General features: G+C 39.4%; 1 protein-coding gene across 2 annotated transcripts in view; it reads left to right on the plus strand.

Moving 5' to 3' along the window:
- Positions 1-256: 256 nt before the first annotated feature.
- The window catches only part of PAPSS1 (3'-phosphoadenosine 5'-phosphosulfate synthase 1), a 38324-nt gene continuing 20041 nt past the window's right edge, over positions 257-18539 (plus strand). The window contains exons 1-5 of one of the 2 annotated variants that reach the window (XM_062493787.1): positions 257-316; positions 7735-7849; positions 10763-10998; positions 12374-12512; positions 14614-14732. In XM_062493787.1, the coding sequence (XP_062349771.1) occupies positions 257-316; positions 7735-7849; positions 10763-10998; positions 12374-12512; positions 14614-14732 (669 nt within the window). Of the gene's footprint in view, positions 317-7629; positions 7850-10762; positions 10999-12373; positions 12513-14613; positions 14733-18539 lie in introns of those variants that run through there. The other variant, XM_062493788.1, reaches the window with a different exon arrangement.

Below are 18539 nucleotides of genomic sequence, written 5' to 3' on the forward strand. Positions count from 1 at the left end.
CGCGCACGTCACGGCGCGGCGCAGGCGCGAGGCGGGGCTGCTGTGGCTCCCTCTCCCCTCAGCCGCCTCCCTCCTTCCCTTCCTCCCTCCCTCCCTCCGGCCGCCGGGCCGCGGCTCCTCCCTGCACCACCTTTGGCCGAGTCGAGGGAGTGCGCAGACGGCGGCTCCCCGGCGGCAGCGGCTTCATCTGCGCCGAGCATCAGTCGGGAAGGCGCGTCCTCCCCCACTGCCTCCTCTTCTCGCTGCCCCCGCGGCCATGGAGCTGCCCGAGAGCCAGTGCAAGAAAGTCAAGCTGAGCAACAGGGTGCCGAGCTGGGTGAGCGGGCGGGCGGTGCGCCGGTGGGCAGGTGGGCGTGCGGGGGCCGAGGAGCGGGGAGGAAGAAGAGGCTGAGCGCCGTGCTGATGTGGCAGTGGGCGGCAGCGGGAGCCGGGACGGGGGGCTCCGTGCGCCGCTGCCCGCCCGGGCCGGGAGCGATGCGGGGCGGGGGCGCGGCGGTGCGAGCGCGGTCACGGAGCGGCAGCGCCGGGGCCCCGAGGGCAGCGCGGCCGGGGAGCACTGCTGGGCGGGCCGGGGCGGCTGTGGGCAAGGGCAGGAAGCCCCTCCGCGGAGGACCCGGTGTCTGTAGGTTTCATCCCTGACTCTTCCGCCGCGTGCCCTCGGCTTCCAGCTTTTTGGAAGAAGGAAGACTTAAGAATGCGATGTACAATGTAGCCATTCATAAACCTGGGCTGGCCAAAGACTGGGGTTCTTTGTATAGCGGGTGTTATGTGGAAAACTGTCGAGACGGGGCTTAAAAAAATCTCACCAAAGCCTTCATTCTTGTTCAGAAAGATGGGGGAAGATCGGTTTTCAGCAAAGACCAAAATGCAGCTATTTAGAAGAGACGTTGCAGACCTTTGAAAGCATTTGATACCTCTGATGATGCAAGACAAGGAAAAAGAAAGTATGATTTCTCTCAATCAGTGCTGAGTTGAAACAGGCAAGACATAAGATCCAGAAAACATTTGGTATGAATGTAAGAGTGTAAAGCAGTCTTTGAAGTCTTGCTGTGAGTATTGCAGGCCACAACTTTCCTGAAAAAAAGCAACTGTTGCCTGAAAAATGGGGAAGTTGCTGTCATACTGTTTGGTAGATGTTGTGCCTGTCCAAGTGTCCTCCACTATGAACAAGCTCAAACTTGTTTACATAAGAGAGTAATTGGCAATTTACATTCTTTCAATTTCCACTAGGAAAAAAGCAAAATCAGATGTTTTGAAGATAGTGAAATAGGCATTGTTTGTGTGGGGTTAACAAAGTGTATGCAAAAGTTACTCTGTATCATTTCCTTAGTCTTAAGCAAAGCCCAGATAGATTTGTCCAAACCAGAGAAATTCCTCAACAGACATAAAGTCTTTGCTGAGTTCAGTTAAGGTTGGCAACCCCCTCTATGCTATGTGGCAAGCAGGGGAAGTCTTCGCTTCTTCCTTTTTCTTCAGAAGATCTCAACTGAAATGCCCTATATAAACCAATAAGCTTCACCAGGAACAAAAATGCTGCTGATTCACATGCTCCACAGGCAAATGTTCTGGCACTTCTGGCTCTGCATCTGTTCAGCTGAGAGCAAAGTCAAAGAGACTTAACTCTGCTTTAATTGGCAGTCCCTAGGAGAGTAGGCAGAGCCCTGTCTTTCAGAATTTCTCTGTGCTTCCCGGGCTATTCAAATTACACCTCTGCCTATGGAAATGCCCTTGCCAAGCCCACCTCTGAGCACAGCAGTTACTCCCAATTTACAGAGCACAGCATAGCCACAGACACTGCCATTAAGTGTGGAAAACATGGCTTGATAGGGAGACATGTGGAACACTTTCTTTAGATTGGATTCCTAACACGACTGAGCTGCTGTCAGTTTGCAGTGACTCCAAATGAGAACTTGCTCCAATTCTTGTTTCTGAGAGCATATTAAGTAGGGTAATTCTGCCTTCATTTTTTATGCTTCCCCTCTGATGCCAGCCAGTGAGTCCCCTCCAGCACTGGTCAGTGAGCTGTCTCTGCCTTTGGTCATGCTAGTACTGCAGTAGGTGGTAAGCAAAGACACACTCCTTAATAATATCTTTAGCACTGGATGTCTTGTATCCACAGTACTGGGGAAGATTGTAGGTGATTTCTGCTGCTGTGATCTTTCATATTGTCCCAGCTTTAGAGCACCTGACAAAGGGGAGCTAGTCTGTGCCAGTGGGACGAGAGCATGCATTCGGCAGGCTCGGGTGGTGCTTTATGTAGAGGTGTTGAAGTGCCTTTTTGTACTGGTATCACTGTAGCAGACTGCTTTCTGGTGGGCTACTGTAAGGATCCATGTACGAATACTTGATGTAGATGGGAGAAAATGTAATGCTATAGGCTATGGCAGAATATGGATTAGGGAATTGCTATGTTTTTAAAAGACTAAAATATATTATTGCTCAGATATAATTTCTGGGCTTGCCCTTCCTTCCCAAGCACAGTTGTCCAAATCAAAGCACAGATTTTCAAACCAGAATTTGGGAAAGTAACTAATGGAAGGTATTCCTGACAGTTTAATCCTGAAATATAAAAATACGTAGGTATAACCTCTGTGGTAGCTGAATTTTTGTATTGGAGCCATGTCTATTTTCCTTGCTTGTGTTTGTATGTAGGCAGAAAAAATGGGCACTGTTCCATGTGTTTGGTGTTACTATTTGGCTATTGAGCAGAACACTTTGCAGGGAAAAAAAAGAAAACTACCATTTGGTTATCAGTGCTGAATACTAAATGTCACAAAAATGTGTTGTTATCAGGGAATCCCTGGTTTATAAGCGGTACATGGTGGGCAAGTTAACTAATGACCTGAAAAACTGTTATGACTGGGAAATGAGGAGGGCATTGGAAGTAAGACTGCAATTCAGAGGGGCTGCTTGTGTTGCTTTTGCTAGCCTGTGGGAGTTCTTAGCTTGGGGAACCAGCACTGCCATCTTGGAGCAGAAGATTATGAAAATAGTCACAGTTTCTTCAGTGTATGTGGTTTATATGGAAATCACGTCTGTTTTCTGATACTTCCAGCCTCAAGCTGTCCCAAGTTGGTGCTGCACTTTGGGAAGTCTCAGCTTGCCATGGAAAGATTTACTTCCTTCCTCAAGGTCTTACTTTGTGAAAGCTAAAAATTTTGTATTGATCTTAGAAGTACAATATTTCATTGTTGCTTGGAAGTAATGAAGAAGAAATTCAGCTTATGCGGGTGTATATGCTATCTGACTGTTAACCATAAAACAGTTAAGCAATAATCTCTTATTTTGGCTGTCCTTTGATTTTGCATTGCAACTTGGGTTTGCTTTCTGTCGTCTTGATGCCTGTGTTCTTGTATCAAAGGTGTTTGGCACTGATAGTCTGATTTGGCTTTGGCAATAAAAAAATTATAGATGTAACTGGGCAAAACATCAAGAAAAATAAGAAAAAAGAAGTGTAATCTCAGGAAGTCTGTACATAGAGAAGTTGACAGAGTTAGTATTTTGTTTTGAGCTTCATGATCTTTCTTTTGTTCCTGTGGTTCCAAGCTGTCTGTAGTGATTAATTTCCTTGGTCAACTACCTGCAAAGCTAAAATTTACGTTCATGCCAGAAAAAGTAAACAGTGGAGTTATCCTTCCTTCTTTATCATTGCAGCTCCCCAGTGGACATCTATGAAAGGAGTTGTTTAGTACCCATTTTTTAACTTCAATACCAAGATGTTTGCCTGTTAGAGCAATTTTGATTTCATGTGAGAAATGAACCAGCATAGTGTGAGAGAAGAAATGAATATGTCAGCATTCTCAGCTGACATTACTGCTATAATGAAACACAGTTAACTGAAGCACAATTTCTGTTTAATGTGGTGAAGTAGGAGGGAAAATAGCAAGATTAAATGTTTGTCTACATAATGCAGAAGCAGTGTGTTGCATGGTGGAAGATATATTTTTGTGGGGATATCAGAGTGGAAATATCAAATGGCTGTTAAAAAAGCAGATAAATGTTGGTGATTAATGCCCTTTTTTCATTAGCCCCTTTGCAAAAATGTAGTCCTTTCAGCAGTGACTACTATAGTGAATGCAATTAGGCTTAGAATTTTAAAATAGCTTTTTCAAAGGGTACTTGCTCATCTCATTGAGCTTTTCTATTCCATGTTTTCTTATGTTTCATTTCTTTTAACATTGTTAATGTAGATCTCCAAGTTGAGCGATGCTTTGATAGAGTGCAAAAGGAAACAATTGTTCTTTGTCTGGTATCATTTTGGTTGGTCATTTAATTTCATCAGTTGATAGTCATCAAATTTTATGTATAAGAATTTAAAGACTGACTAAATAATTTAAGAGCACAAACCGTATGTGCCAGTGAGTATTTTTTTCTGCCACATCAATATTTATAGTAAGTGTGTATGTCAGGGATAGTAGCTTAAAAAATGGGTTGTTGAAGATACAACATTCAGCTTGTTCAGCTATTTATGCTCAGTGAGGTGGGCAAATCATATGGAAGCAAATTATTTAGTAGGAAAGCAGACATAATTAGGGAACTACTTTTTTTTTTTTTCCCCAGCAACAGAGAATGACTTGCTAAATTATTAGCTTTTTAGAGCATCTCTATGAAATTGGTTTTCTATTGGAAGATAAGGGGGATTTGGGTACTGCATTGCCCAGAATTAGTACTGAGCTGCCTTGTTTGTGTGCCTGTACACAGATACAAAAGGTGGGGCAGCTGGTGTCTGGTAGGTGTGTTTTTGAGTGCCTGCAGACTCTTTGGGCACTTTAGCCTTTAGTCTTAGGTGCCTGCTTCTGAAGTACAGGTAGATTATTGTCATTGTCCCTCAGCTTGCTGGCTGCTCCACTGCACATGTGTGCCTTGTCCTCTAGCAAGGCCTTTTCCTTGCTGTGATTTCTCATCTCCGCTAAGTGGGTATTAATACTTTTTTTTTTTTCATAAGAGTTGTGTCTTTTTCATAATTTTAAGAATCCCTCCAGCATGCTTCCTTAAGGATTCATGTATTTTGTAAACCTAGCGTAATACCCTGATTACTTTCATTGCTGCTTTCCTAGTTCTGAAAAAGAGAGAAAACTGATGTGACTTATGAAATATGGACTGGAAGAGGTTTCCTTGAATGAGACATTTGGCCTTCAATGTACAAGTCTGGTAATAGACTCGTTGCCAGGGTTCAAAAGCAAACCATGTGTGGGTTTATGTCTTAATGTAAGAGAGCTTACTGAGACAGTGGCATGGGATTTGTGCTTTGAGATGTTGTTATCTAGTGCCTGGTACAGTACAGTACAACTGCAATTAATGAGGAAGAATGCAGCTGTTACTGTGTTTGTTTGAATGGCTGTGTACCTTAATTATGCACTATATATATTTTAATTAAAGCACTTCAATTATTTTTGTTAGTTTTAATTCCACAATTTATGCATTTGCTCACTGAGTCGTCAATTTTATGTTGTCCATAATTGTTCCTACTATAAGAAGATAGATTTTGATTTTTTGACTTTTGGTTTTAGTCAGCTGTATTGCAATGACTTTGTGCACAAAACCTTGTGCACAAACCTTTGTTTTAAGAGATAAATTATTTGAAGGTAACATGATCAGTGAGGATAACTTCATTTCGTATGGGTATAACCTGTTTGCAGGTCATGGTTTATTCTGGGTTGACATTCAGTGTTCATCTAATTTTAGTAGCTGGACTGTCATTACTGAATTACAGAGTTATTGTATTTAAAACCTGAACATAGGTTCTTACCTTGAGCTTCTGTTTCTATTAACTATGAGCCCAGCCATGTATAGAAGTGGGGGCATAGAATCCCACAACTTCATGATTTCCAAATAAGTTAGAGATAAACCTTTGGATAGAAGAATGATGTAGCAGCAGTCCTAGAAGCCACAAGTAGATACCATATTTTTGTTAATTCTACTTTGCGGTGTCTTTGAAACGATGAACAGCTCTTTGCTAGTACTTTGTAGAGAATATAGTCCCTACTTTCTTTTATAGTAAATGTGCTCCATGTTTTCTTTTTCAACTGGCACTGGTACAATGATGAAAGAGAAGATAGTGCAATATATTTGCAAGCAAGGGAAGCCAAAGCAGCATACAGATACCACTAATTCTGCTCATCCCCTACCTCCCTCCCTCCCTCCCCTCTTTTTTAAAGTCTTCTTTTTTGTTTGATTGTTCATGCATGGTCTGACAATCTAAGGTCTTGATCTTTCACAAACAAAGTTCATATAGCCAGATACTATTAAAGTCTGAGATGATGCCAAGGCTCATCTTCCTGCGGGCTCTCTCACTTTAGGCTGTAAAATGTGTTTGAGAGCAGGGTCAACTTACTGAATATATTTGTAGAGCAGGTTAGAATGATGAATAGTTTTATAAACTCAGTAGCCAGCTTTATTTTAATTAAAATTATATGAAAAAACCCCATCTTTTAAAACAAATTCTTTAAGAAGTTCATTGAAATAATACTTTCATTAAGCATTTGGAATCTATGATAAATACGTCTTGTCTTGAGACTGATGATAGCATGTGTAAAGGCACTTGCTTAACTGAAATTTGGAAGAGGCATGCATAGTTTGCAATGAAAAGGCCTCTTAGGAGTTTAAAATGAGCCAAATAGCCAGTGCCACCAAATTTGGCAGGCATGATTTACCCTTAGTGAAGCCAAGTTGGTTGTCACAAATCACCTCCTTTTTTTCTGTGTATCTTAGCATGGTTTCCAGGAGCTTCTGTTCCATGATCTTGATGGGCAGAGAAGTGGGTTTGTAGTTGCCCCAGTCTTCCGTACTTTCCTTTTTAAAAATGGGCTCAAGTTCCTCCTTTTCCAACATCACCAGACTGCTGAGACTTCTCAAATATGATGGATTGTGGCTTAGCCACATCCTCTGCCAGTTTGTTCAGGGGCTGTGGATGCATGTCATCAGGTCCCAACGACCTGTGCATCTTCAGGCTCTGTAGATGGCCTCAGACCTGGTCTTCTCCTACTTTGGGTAATGGTTCTTTATTCTCCCAGTCCCTCCATTTGCCTTTCATGACCTGGGTGGTATGGCTGGAGCACTTGTCAGGGAAGACTGAGGTGAAAAATGTTGTTGAGTGTCTCAGCCTTCTCCATGTCTCAGGTAACCATCTCTTCCTTTTCCATCTAGAGAGAGCCTGCATTATCCCTAGTCTTCCACCCTCTGTAGGATTAATTTTTGTGTTTGAGTTTGTCTGGGAATTCCTTGTTCATCCATGCAGGTTTCCTGACTGTTTTTGTCTGACTTCTGCTTTGTTGCGATGCAGCTCTCCTAAGCTTGGAGGAGATGGTCTTTGAATATTAACCAGTTTTCTTGGGTCCCTGTTCCATTCAGGTCTTTATCCCATGGCACTCTACCAAGCTGACCCCTAAAATTGCTTGAATAGAAGTCAAGTCAAGCAGCTGTAGCAGTTCATCTGTCTTTTTTATAGTTGAATTTTCTTAAGTAAGTTTTATTTGAAAGTAGTATTAGTAGTACTTGAAAGTTGATTAGCCTGTCAGTCTCAAGCTTCACTGAGTAGCACAAGGGATGTGGTTGTCTGTGGCTGACTATTCTAATTTCCTGTGCCTACTTTGATCCATGCTGGAGCTGGTAGAATAGGTATTGGTTTTACTTCCAGTTTTCTGTCTCCAAGTCTTTTTTTGTGCCTGTGGGTGGATTTGTTTGCTTTGCCAATTCACCCTTTATCAAAGACTTGATTGACTTCTTCTTTTACAGGGAATGCAAAGGGCAACCAATGTTACCTACCAAGCTCATCATGTCAGCAGGAATAAGAGAGGCCAAGTGGTAGGAACAAGAAGTGGCTTTCGTGGATGCACAGTCTGGTTAACAGGTACAGTTATGGATTTCTGAGGATCCTTTTGTCTTAGTTACTCCTTTGAAAAGCTACTTAGCTGTAGCTCTTTTTTGCATGCAAAGTTGAATGTTTGTGAAATCTAAGATCTTGATGCAATTTTATTACTATTTTTAGGTAGACCAGCAGGAAATTGCTTTGGGACAAATAGTAACTTGAGAATGTATTTTGTTCAGTGCTCTGGGAGGGTTGGTTTTTTTGGTCCTGTTCGCTACTTAATTCTGGATTTCTTTGTGTGTATTGCTTTTTTTTTTTAAATTTTCTTTCTTTTTGTTTTAACCAATTCTGTCTCTTTGTACTGTCCATTTTATCTATTTAGAAATGAAATTGCACATTTTTATGGTAAGAGTCTGTACTTCTGGATCATTTCTGTAAAAGCCTCTTCTCTTTGGACTGTTCTGTGGAAATGTCTCCTTGCCATTTCAATAACATTTCAACATAAACTTGTGCCATTGGGCAGCAACTGCATGTTTAGGCAATGCACACTGGCAGTTATTTTTGAAATAATCTCTGTGGGTATTTTTTTGTAAATACAGGAGGTAAATACATTCTGGAAGATATTTTTTGTTTCACAACTGTGAAGAAGTTTTTTTTGTTCTGTCTTTCAAAGGTTTTGGAAGCTTTAAAATATTTCCTGTAAAGTTCATTCTTTCAGTTAAAACCAGAATTTAAGAAATAGCAAAATATGTAATTTAATTGGCTTATAAGCCATTTAGAATGCTGTTGTATTGCAACATAGAAGATCCTCACAGAGCATTAGAAACTTACAACATTTACATTAAGTAAAACTTATTTCCACTAGTGTCAGTAAATGTGTGTGAAATGTGAAGCAGTCATTGATAACAAAATGCTAAGAGCCATTCCAAGCAGATTTGATACAGTGGCTTGCTGTCATGTATTTCTTTGGAGAAGAAAATAAAAAGAATGGAGCCCTTTCTCTCCCTGTTTCCATCACACAGCTTCAGCCTCTCTTTCTCAATGTGTGAATGATCTGGTGAGCTGCCTTTCTGTTTCTTCTGGTAATTCATTAATCTAATTTTGAAAAAGGTAATGATAAAAATGGTTTCTCAGTGATCTACATGACAACATTTTCCAGTCAATGTTCTTTTTAAACAAATGTAATCTTAATATCCAGTTTCCTTTTTTTTCAGGAAGGAGGGTGGTGATAGTAAGATATCAAGAATGGGTGTGGGTAGTTAGGTTATTGAAGATGTTTGAGCAGTAATGTGAGAGGGTGAAAAGGACTGTAGGCATTGAAGTAAGCAATATTAACCATTCTAGAACTGTGCAAACATGAGTTTCAAAATTCTGATAGGTATTAGAATAAAAGCTGAAATATTGGCACATTCAAAGATTCTTTTACTTTATCAGCACTCATGGAGTGGGAGTGTATGGAAAGATCTTTTAGGGATTGCTTTTCATTTTTCAAGGCAACCTTTATTTGAGAGCTCTATTTTAATGAATGTTGAGTCAGAGGGTCCTTGTAAAGGAAACTGAGGAATTTAGCAAAAATATGGAAAAACATTACTTTCATGTGTAAAATAATATGCAATTTTTAGAGTGTAAGTTATTTTAAAGACTTGTCAGCTTGAATAATGTTTTTAAATTCATTAATGTATAACCTTAACTTTTGCAATTCATTCCATGTTGGGAAATCAAATGATGTGTGAAAAGACAGTGTTTGAGTGAATATGGAGCTTAGATGTGGGGACAAAAATGGCAAATCAAAGACTGCATCAGTGAGAAGTAAATGATGAAGTTGCTGAAATCTTCTTTTGGACTGCTGTGCCTATTTTCTGTGATGGGGGTGTACTTAATTGCTGCCAAAGGGAGACTCTTCTGTTTCCTGCCTTGTGTTCCTTCTCTTGCCTTGCACACACTGTATCTCTTGCCCAGCTCAACACTGAGCTGATTCAGCTTGTGAAATCATCAGTGAACTTACCACAGCCTCCCCCAACACACAAAAAGGAGAGATGGGGTAAAAACTGCCTGAGTGTGGGTGGGTAGATTAACAGACTGAGTTGGTAATGGGTACCAGAGGAAGCAATGCAATGACTCCTTTTCTTAAAGTTACACCCCAAGCTGTCAAGGCTTCCTGTGCACTTCGTGGTTTCTTAGGACATAATGCTTAGCATGGCTGCTAATTCTTTGCCATAGATGTCTTGGAAGTAACACCAAGTTGCTGTTTTGTGTGATTTTTTTTTCTCCATTGTCTGAAAGTTAGAATAAATGTTAATCGCCACTAATAAAGACATTTTTCTTCACCCAGTAGTGCTACTTTTTTAATACTACCATTACCCCTTTTTTTCCCCCCTCACTCAAAGGGTAATGTCAACTTATGAAGATCTGAGTTTGTGTTGTATTTACGAATTGACTTATTGGAATAAGCAGAAGCATGTGCTCTAGATAAATTGAAATCTAGTCTGGAAAAATTATTTAAATACATTTCCAAATGAAAGTGAACAGTGGATTTTTTAGGGCTAGCATAGTTTTGTTGTCAAAGATTCTAAATTATACCAGACTTTGCTAGTACAGTTTTTTTTTTTCTTGTTGCTAACACACGGCAGTTAGTGGAGCATTGCTGCTTTGTGTGAGTCTTGAGTCAGTGGTGTCTAATTCAGTGCATCATCTCTATAAGCAGCAGCAGAGCTCAAGGCCAAGCTCTTACTTGCTTCAAATTACACAGTTTTACCTTAGTCTCTCTTTACCTATTGTCTGTGTAGAAGCCTCTTATACTCCAGTACTCTTATACTCTTATACTCCAGGTAAGCCTATGCAGAAGGCATTGCTGCTGATGCCTGGCACTTTGGGATTTTCATAATATGCATGTACTACAACTTGCCTTAACTTGTTCCTATGCCTATATATTTATATTATTATTGAATATTTTAGGTCTATCTGGTGCTGGGAAGACAACAGTAAGCATGGCACTGGAGGAGTATTTAGTATGCCATGGTATTCCATGCTACACATTGGATGGTGACAATATTCGCCAAGGCCTTAATAAGAATCTGGGTTTCACTCCAGAAGATAGAGAAGAAAATGTACGTCGTATTGCTGAAGTTGCTAAATTGTTTGCAGATGCTGGTTTGGTGTGCATTACTAGTTTCATCTCTCCCTATGCTCAGGTAAGTGTGAAAACGATCTAGGTGAAATGCAGGGAAAATTCAAAATATCGTTCAGAATCCTAGTTACAGAAATCCATTTCTGAACTTAGGCAGAATCAAATATTTACTTGATTTTTTTTTTTTGGTGGCATTTATGTTTTATGGAGATGATTACTCAAAACATAAATATTAATTTTAAGTATAAAATGTTTACATTAGTTCTGTAACTGAACTATCTTTCTGTCCATTAGACAGAATTATTACTGTAACATTACAAACAAGCTCAAGTGTTATTCCAAGAAAGGCTCTTAAGATTGCAATATCTTGTTTGATCCATGTAGATTCCAGTAGTTTATAAATATGAAGACTAGATGTACACTTAACCTGAAGACTTGGGTAAATTGATTTTAAAAGCAATTTTCCCATTTGTGAATGAATGGTGAGAGCTTTATTTTTACCAAGTGACTTGAGGGAAAGGTGTTTTAATTGCTTGTAGGTGCTAGTTACTTTATTTCATGTGTATGCAACATGACATTATATAATACTAAAAATTAATGTAAATCCACATTCACATTGTTGTGTGAACATTGTTTTCATCCATGCATAAGAACCTGGAGGGCAGAGACAAAAAGGATGTGTGAACACCCAAGTATCTTGAACAATGACCCAGGGACTTCAAGCTTAGGAGTTTCACAGCATGAGAATGTGTCATTTCGTTGGTTAAAGTGGTGCAAACACTTCTGATAATAATTTGGGGAACTCAAACCCTATAGTATAACAGAAGTCTTTAGATATGAGAAAAATAACTAATAAAATAAACAATATTTAGTAAGAGAAGATTTTAGTGGATTTTGGAAGTCTTTTTCTGTTCTCTCAGTGGAAGTCACCAATATTGTTCCAAAGCTTGGCAAGCCATAAAAATATGATAAAATAAAATAATGCAAATATTACAATATTTGGACTACACAAGTCTCGTCAAATTAAGGAATGTAGCGAGAACTGGTGCTCAGGAGAGAAGGGTGGTTATATCAAGAGCAGCAGGTAACACCTCCTTCTGGCTGTACTCAGCTAGGCAGACGTAATTCCTCAGACCTATATGTATAGGTGCAGAAAGCCTTGCATTCTATTGTCTGGGTTTGGTTGTGGGTTTTTCTTATAAATCGAGTTTAATGTAAAATATCTCACATCTTTCTGTCAGCTTTTACCATGTGATGTCCTATAGCGAAAGTGATGTAGGTTTTCAGGGCATCAGTTAATCAAATCACATTTCTTTTTTTAGACTTTGAAAGCTTGTTTACATTGTGCTGTCAGCTTCTTTAAAATGAACTTCAAAGGCAAAAACCAGTAAAAATATGTGGGGGTAACCTTTTAGGATTTTTCTTCTGTTTTCTTTCAGGATCGTAATAACGCCAGACGAATTCATGAAGGGGCAAGTTTGCCTTTTTTTGAAGTATTTGTGGATGCTCCATTGCATGTCTGTGAGCAGAGAGATGTTAAAGGACTCTATAAGAAAGCCAGGGCTGGAGAAATTAAAGGTGAACCTAGATGCATTCACATCCTTTCTGCATAAGTGAAACATTGGTGTAATTTGACTCCACATAAGTGGATGTGCTTAAGTCTGAGTTTATCACCCTTAAAAGGAGCATGGATTCAGGACAGGACTGAGAAGAAAATTGGAATTGACTTCTAACTCATGGAACTGACTAGTTAAGTATGTAGGATAGCAAAAGGGTAAAAGTGACTGACCACACACACAAAAGGCCTTGATCATTTTCAAGGTTTCAATAGAAACCACGTAATGACTGAGGATTAGTCTTGTCTCCTTTGTTTTTCCATTGACCAGTTAAAAAGAGCCTGATTCTTTCTGAAGTCTTTAAAGAACTGCATTAATAAAACTTGCTAGTTTCTTCCAAAATGTAAAACATGGCCACTATCTACCTGTAGACCATTAAGAGCGCTTCTGAAGATACTAACTTTTAAATCTATCTTCTATTCTAGTGCCCATGAAGATTATTTCCTATTCCCAGACTCAGGTCAAGATTTAAGTATAACCTGCAATAAAAAAAGCTTAGCTATGCAATTATTCATTGCAAGTATTGTTTCAAGTGCTGCTTTGCTCTGTGTTACATTATAGTTTGCTATAGAGGCTGATGATAGGTAGGTCTATCATCAGATAGATAGTAGCAAAGCTGTTTTTTTAAAGTAACCACTTTTGGGGGTGGAGTTTGCAGATGCTGTATGAATTCACCTTAATCAGAACTGATAAAGAATTCAAGAAATCTAAGACATTCTGTATGAATGGTTGTTTGATACTTGCATTACTACAGAATATTTCATGCAAACACCAGGAATAAAGAAAGCTGAATTAAGATTTGTTAAAAATCAAAGCAAGACGGCTTTGAACTGACATGATACAAAGATACAGTTTGTCCAGAATCCTTATTTGTGCCTATTTTGTGAACATCCCTAATATTTTGTTAATTTTGCAAGCCCCATAATGGAATTGTTTTCTGGAAGAAGTGGTAGTGAAGTAAACAGTGACTGAGCAAGATACAAGTGGGTGTAGCAATGGCTGTATCTTATGACCTATCTGATATTTGAAGGATAAAAATGAAACAAGCTTGCCAGTTCACAAGGAATGTCAGCAACTGTTATCTTCTTTTTCTCTGGAAATGGTAATGAGACATTTTCTTTCCTGCTCCTCTTGCATTCAGATCCTTCTAAAGTATACAGGTTTTGGAAAAGGTACCAGCCTTTCTTTAGGACATGGGTATGACATGACATGACTGCAGTAATTGGTATTTTTCTTAGATGAGGAACTAAACTACTAATTTTGAGGGTATTTAAATCCAAAGTGAAAAACTGGAGTTCTAATGTTTGCATTTGCACTTGTGGAGGATGCAGATATTGAGTTGCTGAAGCTCAGCTGGTATTCTTGATGCAGATCTAACTTGTAGTGCTTCTACTCTTTGCCTTTGGGCTTGATTTTTTTTCCTCCTTGTTCATGCATTGGTGGTTAGAGTCTCCACGGTTTCAAAGCAGATTGCAAGCTAAGTAGGCCAGAACAAGTGTCACTGGTAGCTTGTACAGTCTCTGACAGCTATTATAATAAACAAAGTCATCAATCTTACATTAGCAGCTATCTTGAGATGAGTATATTAGCTAAACTAATGTAAAATGTGTTGAAAATCCTTACTTTGGATTACTGTTTGGTGGTCTGACTGTAAATTTGCATGTATATTGGATGTTTGTAATATTGTTTCATCTTTTATTAATTTTTTAAGAGCAACAATCAGCTGATAATGAAGGGAAGTGGATGCATGACTAAGTCTGGGTTGATGTGCACTGTTCTTCTGCCAGTGCTCTTTTCTTTATTCACAGTAAAAATCAAATAGCTTCACCAACAAAAAAGTGCTATGTATGTACTGAAGTTTGATGCTGTCAGATCTGTGATTAGCAAAGAGTCTGATAAAGAAACCTGCTGATTTCCCTAAGAGTTCCTGTATTAAGGAAGCTAAAACTCTATGTTCTTGCCTGTTGTGTTCATTTATATATAGAAAACTGTCTGTGAACAGCATTAAAATGAAGTTATCATTTGGAAGAAGTCACCTAATATTTTTGTTTTCTGTTCTGTAGGTTTTACTGGGATTGACTCTGAGTATGAAAAACCAGAAGCCCCAGAGCTTGTGCTGAAAACTGATGCCTGTGATGTGAATGATTGTGTACAGCAAGTTGTGGAACTTCTTCAAGAGAGGGTGAGCAGAAATGGAGACATATCTTAGAAACTTTTTTCCAAGTATTTGTGCCTGCAATTTCCAAGTATTTGTAACCTGTAAGTGCTGGGAAAAACAATCACAGTTTTTGAGACATAAAGGCTTATGCATCTTTCAGTTCAAACTTTTAAAGTTGTCCTATTGTGTGTTTCGTTTTTAAACCTAAACATTGCACAGGATTGATCTCCAAGTGAAATAAGAGTTGGACAAGTGGAAAATTAATTTATATCCATAGCTGGAAGGGAGAGGAGGCTGTCTCAGTTGTTAAAGAACCAACAGTGAATTCTGACTTGAAAATGCTAGCAACCTATTTTAAAGAGCCTGAATTTTTACACTGGCTCTATAGTATACAATTTAATATATCCTGCAGATGTGGAGAGACAGGGGTGCACTTACAGCGATTTGATCTCACTTAAATAGGAGCTGCTGTGCTTATGTCTGCTTTTCCTTATTTCCACTTTTTAATTTTTTTTTACTAGTAAAGGTAGTCCTGCAATTGTGTAATGACCAGCTCAGAAAACTAATCTTCTTGACATGGCTGAGTTGAGTTTATGGTTTATAGCTTCTGAGAAGGTAGATCACTTTCCTTGTTCATGCCTGCAATCTGTACCATCCCTTTTGAAGTCTCCAGGCCTTCTCCTGTTGCCTGATAAGTGGATTTGGCTCATTACCCAATCTAAAAAACCTCACCCCCAACAAACCCCACATGGGAAACAAAACAGACAAAAAAGTCCCAAACCCAACACTAAAAGTGAAGGTAGCAGAGAGGTGGCTTTATCCTCCTGAAACCATAGCCCCAGAATTTGCTAATCCTTGTGTAGAAGAAATGTTGTTTCCTTACATACTTATCAATAGTCAGTGGGTAGTGGATGACATTCCAGACAACAATTTTTTTTTAAATTGAGATAGTCTTGCAGACAATAGCTAATGCTTTTTTATGTAAGTTGGATGTTCTGGAAAGTCAGGGTGTAGACAATAGTTTGAGCAAAGCTCCCCCAAGTGTTGAAGTTGATATAAGCAAAAGACCTCATCATGTAGCCAGCACTAGTTAATTTTAGGGCTCTGTGTAAGTACAGCTCTGGAGAGATTTAGTCTCTTGTACTGAAATGTTCAAGAACACTCCTCATGGATGTCTGCTTTCTCAAGGTTTCTCAGGAGATAAGACAGGATAGAAAACTGTAAGAGAATTCTAGATTTTTGCCCAAATCCCTCTCTGCATTTCTTTTTTTTTTTTTTGTAGAAAATAGGAGAGCTGTACAGGAGTCCTGCCTATAAGAGGTGGCAGTTCCTGACTGTGGGGCCCTGTGCCTCCTGCTCAGAACAATTCAAAGTTGTAGAAACTTATGTCACATGTGCCAAGATAATGATCCCAGGAGGCTTGCACTGGTACATGGAGCTGACTGCTGGCTCCTAGCCCAGTCAGCTTTGTCTAATGCCCATCTAGCACTTTTTGCTTTTTCTTTGAAGATAACGGTATAATGAATGGCAAGATATCTTAGTGGTTGCTTAGTTCAATGAAAGACAATGAAATCAAGGCAAGGCTAAACAGGAACGTCTTGTTTTTAGACTATGTTAATGCAGTGCTACCTTGATAATATAATTTCTGTAGATTTCCTGTATTTTGAATAAGAGGGCTTATAAGAAGGCTAAAGAAGGACTTTTATAAGGGTGTTTAGGGAGAGGACAAGGCCTTGAACTGGCAGAAAGTAGCTTAGATTAGATATCAGGAAGAAATTACTGAGGGTGAGGGTGGTGAGGCACTGGAACAGGGTGCCCAGAGAAGCTGTGGATGCCTCATCCCTGGAAGTGTTCAAGGGCAGGTTGGATGGGGCTTTGAGCAACCTGGTCTAGTGGAAGGTGTCCCTGCCCATGGCAGGGAGGTTGGAACGAGATGATCCTTAAGGTCCCTGCCAACCCCAACTATTCTGTGCTTCTATGATTCTATGAAATAAATTGTTTGGCATTGTACTAATATTTGTCAGCATTAAAAGAACATGTGCCTATGCTACAGAGAAGACTACCTGCATGCTGTACTGTGAATAACAAGAGCATAGCCAGAAGCTTGAGAGAAGCTATTTTGCAATTTTATGTGGCACTTGTAATATCTTCTCTGGATACCTTGTCCAGATTTGTGCCCTTCTCCTTCACCCAGAAGAAAATAAACATTGATGTGCTTCTGTGAGCTGACAGAAGGTCATCAAGATGGTCAGAGGCTGGAGTATGTCACTGCATAAGGAGAGGCTGAGGGGAAGTGGATTTGTTCAGCCTGGAGAAAAGAAAACTAAAGGAGTTCTTGTTGCAGTTTCTATCATCCAAGTGGGAGAGTATAGGGAAGACTAATGAAGACTTGTCTTAGCGGTGTACAAGGGTAGGATTAGGGGCAGCGCACGTGGTGAAATATGGAAGATTAAAATAAGGCATAAGGGCAAAAAACCTTTTGCTATAGAGATGGTCAATCATTAGAATAAGTTGCTTTGAGTGGTTTTGGATGCTCTGTCCACATGCTCGTGCACATTAAATGCTTGATTGGCCAAGGGTCCTGAGCAGCCTGCTGTAGTGGGACCAGTTTTGAGCAGGAGGCTGGACTAGGTGATCTCCAGAGGCAATCAGCATCAGCAAAGAACTTACCACCCCAGTGTGAGTAGGCATATTTCCATAATGCATCTAGTTTATTTTTTCTTTTTCCACTTTTATATGAATGCTTTGAGAAATAATAAATGTTGAGAAATATTCTGTGATTTGTCCTTTGGTAGAATTAGGCTTTCAGTAAAACTGATGTCTTAGAATGGTCACTAGATGGCTTGCTAGCCTAGCATTTTCCTAATTCATTAAATTCATGCTGTTTAAAGATGCATGGATTCCTTTTGTTGCTGGTTTTCTTCTTTTGTTTTTGTTTTTTTTAATCTAAGTTGATGTTCTAAGTACCAGTTTCATGTGTGCAAGGGAGTCTAGGTTTACTAATCCTACAAGTTCTCTAAATGTCAGACTCAGTTGCTGGAACTGTCTTCAAGCTGTTTACATTTGTATAATGAAGTAGGTTGTTGACAGAAACTGCATTGTGAAACCTTTGTTTTGCCCATTAGTGGGACACTATAACCAGGATAGTCTTGAAGAGATCTTTTTAATAGGCATGTTTATTTTAAGCTACTGATGGTTTGTAAAATTAGAACATTTTAGCCTGGTAATGAGCCAGGGTCCAGAGGGAACTCTGTGAAGCAGATAATGTGCACTCCATCATTATAGTGTTGCTTGCAGGAGCCAATACCTTTGTTTGATGCTGGGCTTGTTGTTGTGGCAGGAGTCTGCTGCAGCTCTCCTGGGCTGTAATGCTGCTGCTCAGGCAGAGAAAACAAAAGGCTGATTTTGCCTAACTTACAACGTAATAAAATCTTCTTTCAAAATGATGTCTGATATGTAATGGACCAAACTTTTCCTTATAAAATACCATTTCTAAGTGCTGGTTTAATTTGTCTTCTTTTGATGTATCTTTGAGGATATGAATTATGCAACAGCCAGGGAGACTCATCACATATTGTTACTCCCATAGTCATTTTATCTCTCACTTGTCAGCATTCTACTGCCTTTGTTTTACTTTCCATGGAGGTAGTGCCTAAGGTCTGATAAATGCATTAAAATTCCTGAGCTGACATTGTATTTTCTACAAGCATACCTATTTACTCTGGCATGCATATACTGGAAAAGTAATTTATTTATTGTTATGGGTCTGTATATACTCTGCTCCAAGGGTGAGCTTTTTTTCCTCCAAAAGTAAAGCTTTTACTTTTACTT

Source organism: Cinclus cinclus, chromosome 5 (assembly GCF_963662255.1).
Source record: "Cinclus cinclus chromosome 5, bCinCin1.1, whole genome shotgun sequence".
In the NCBI taxonomy this organism is placed as follows: Eukaryota; Metazoa; Chordata; class Aves; order Passeriformes; family Cinclidae; genus Cinclus; species Cinclus cinclus.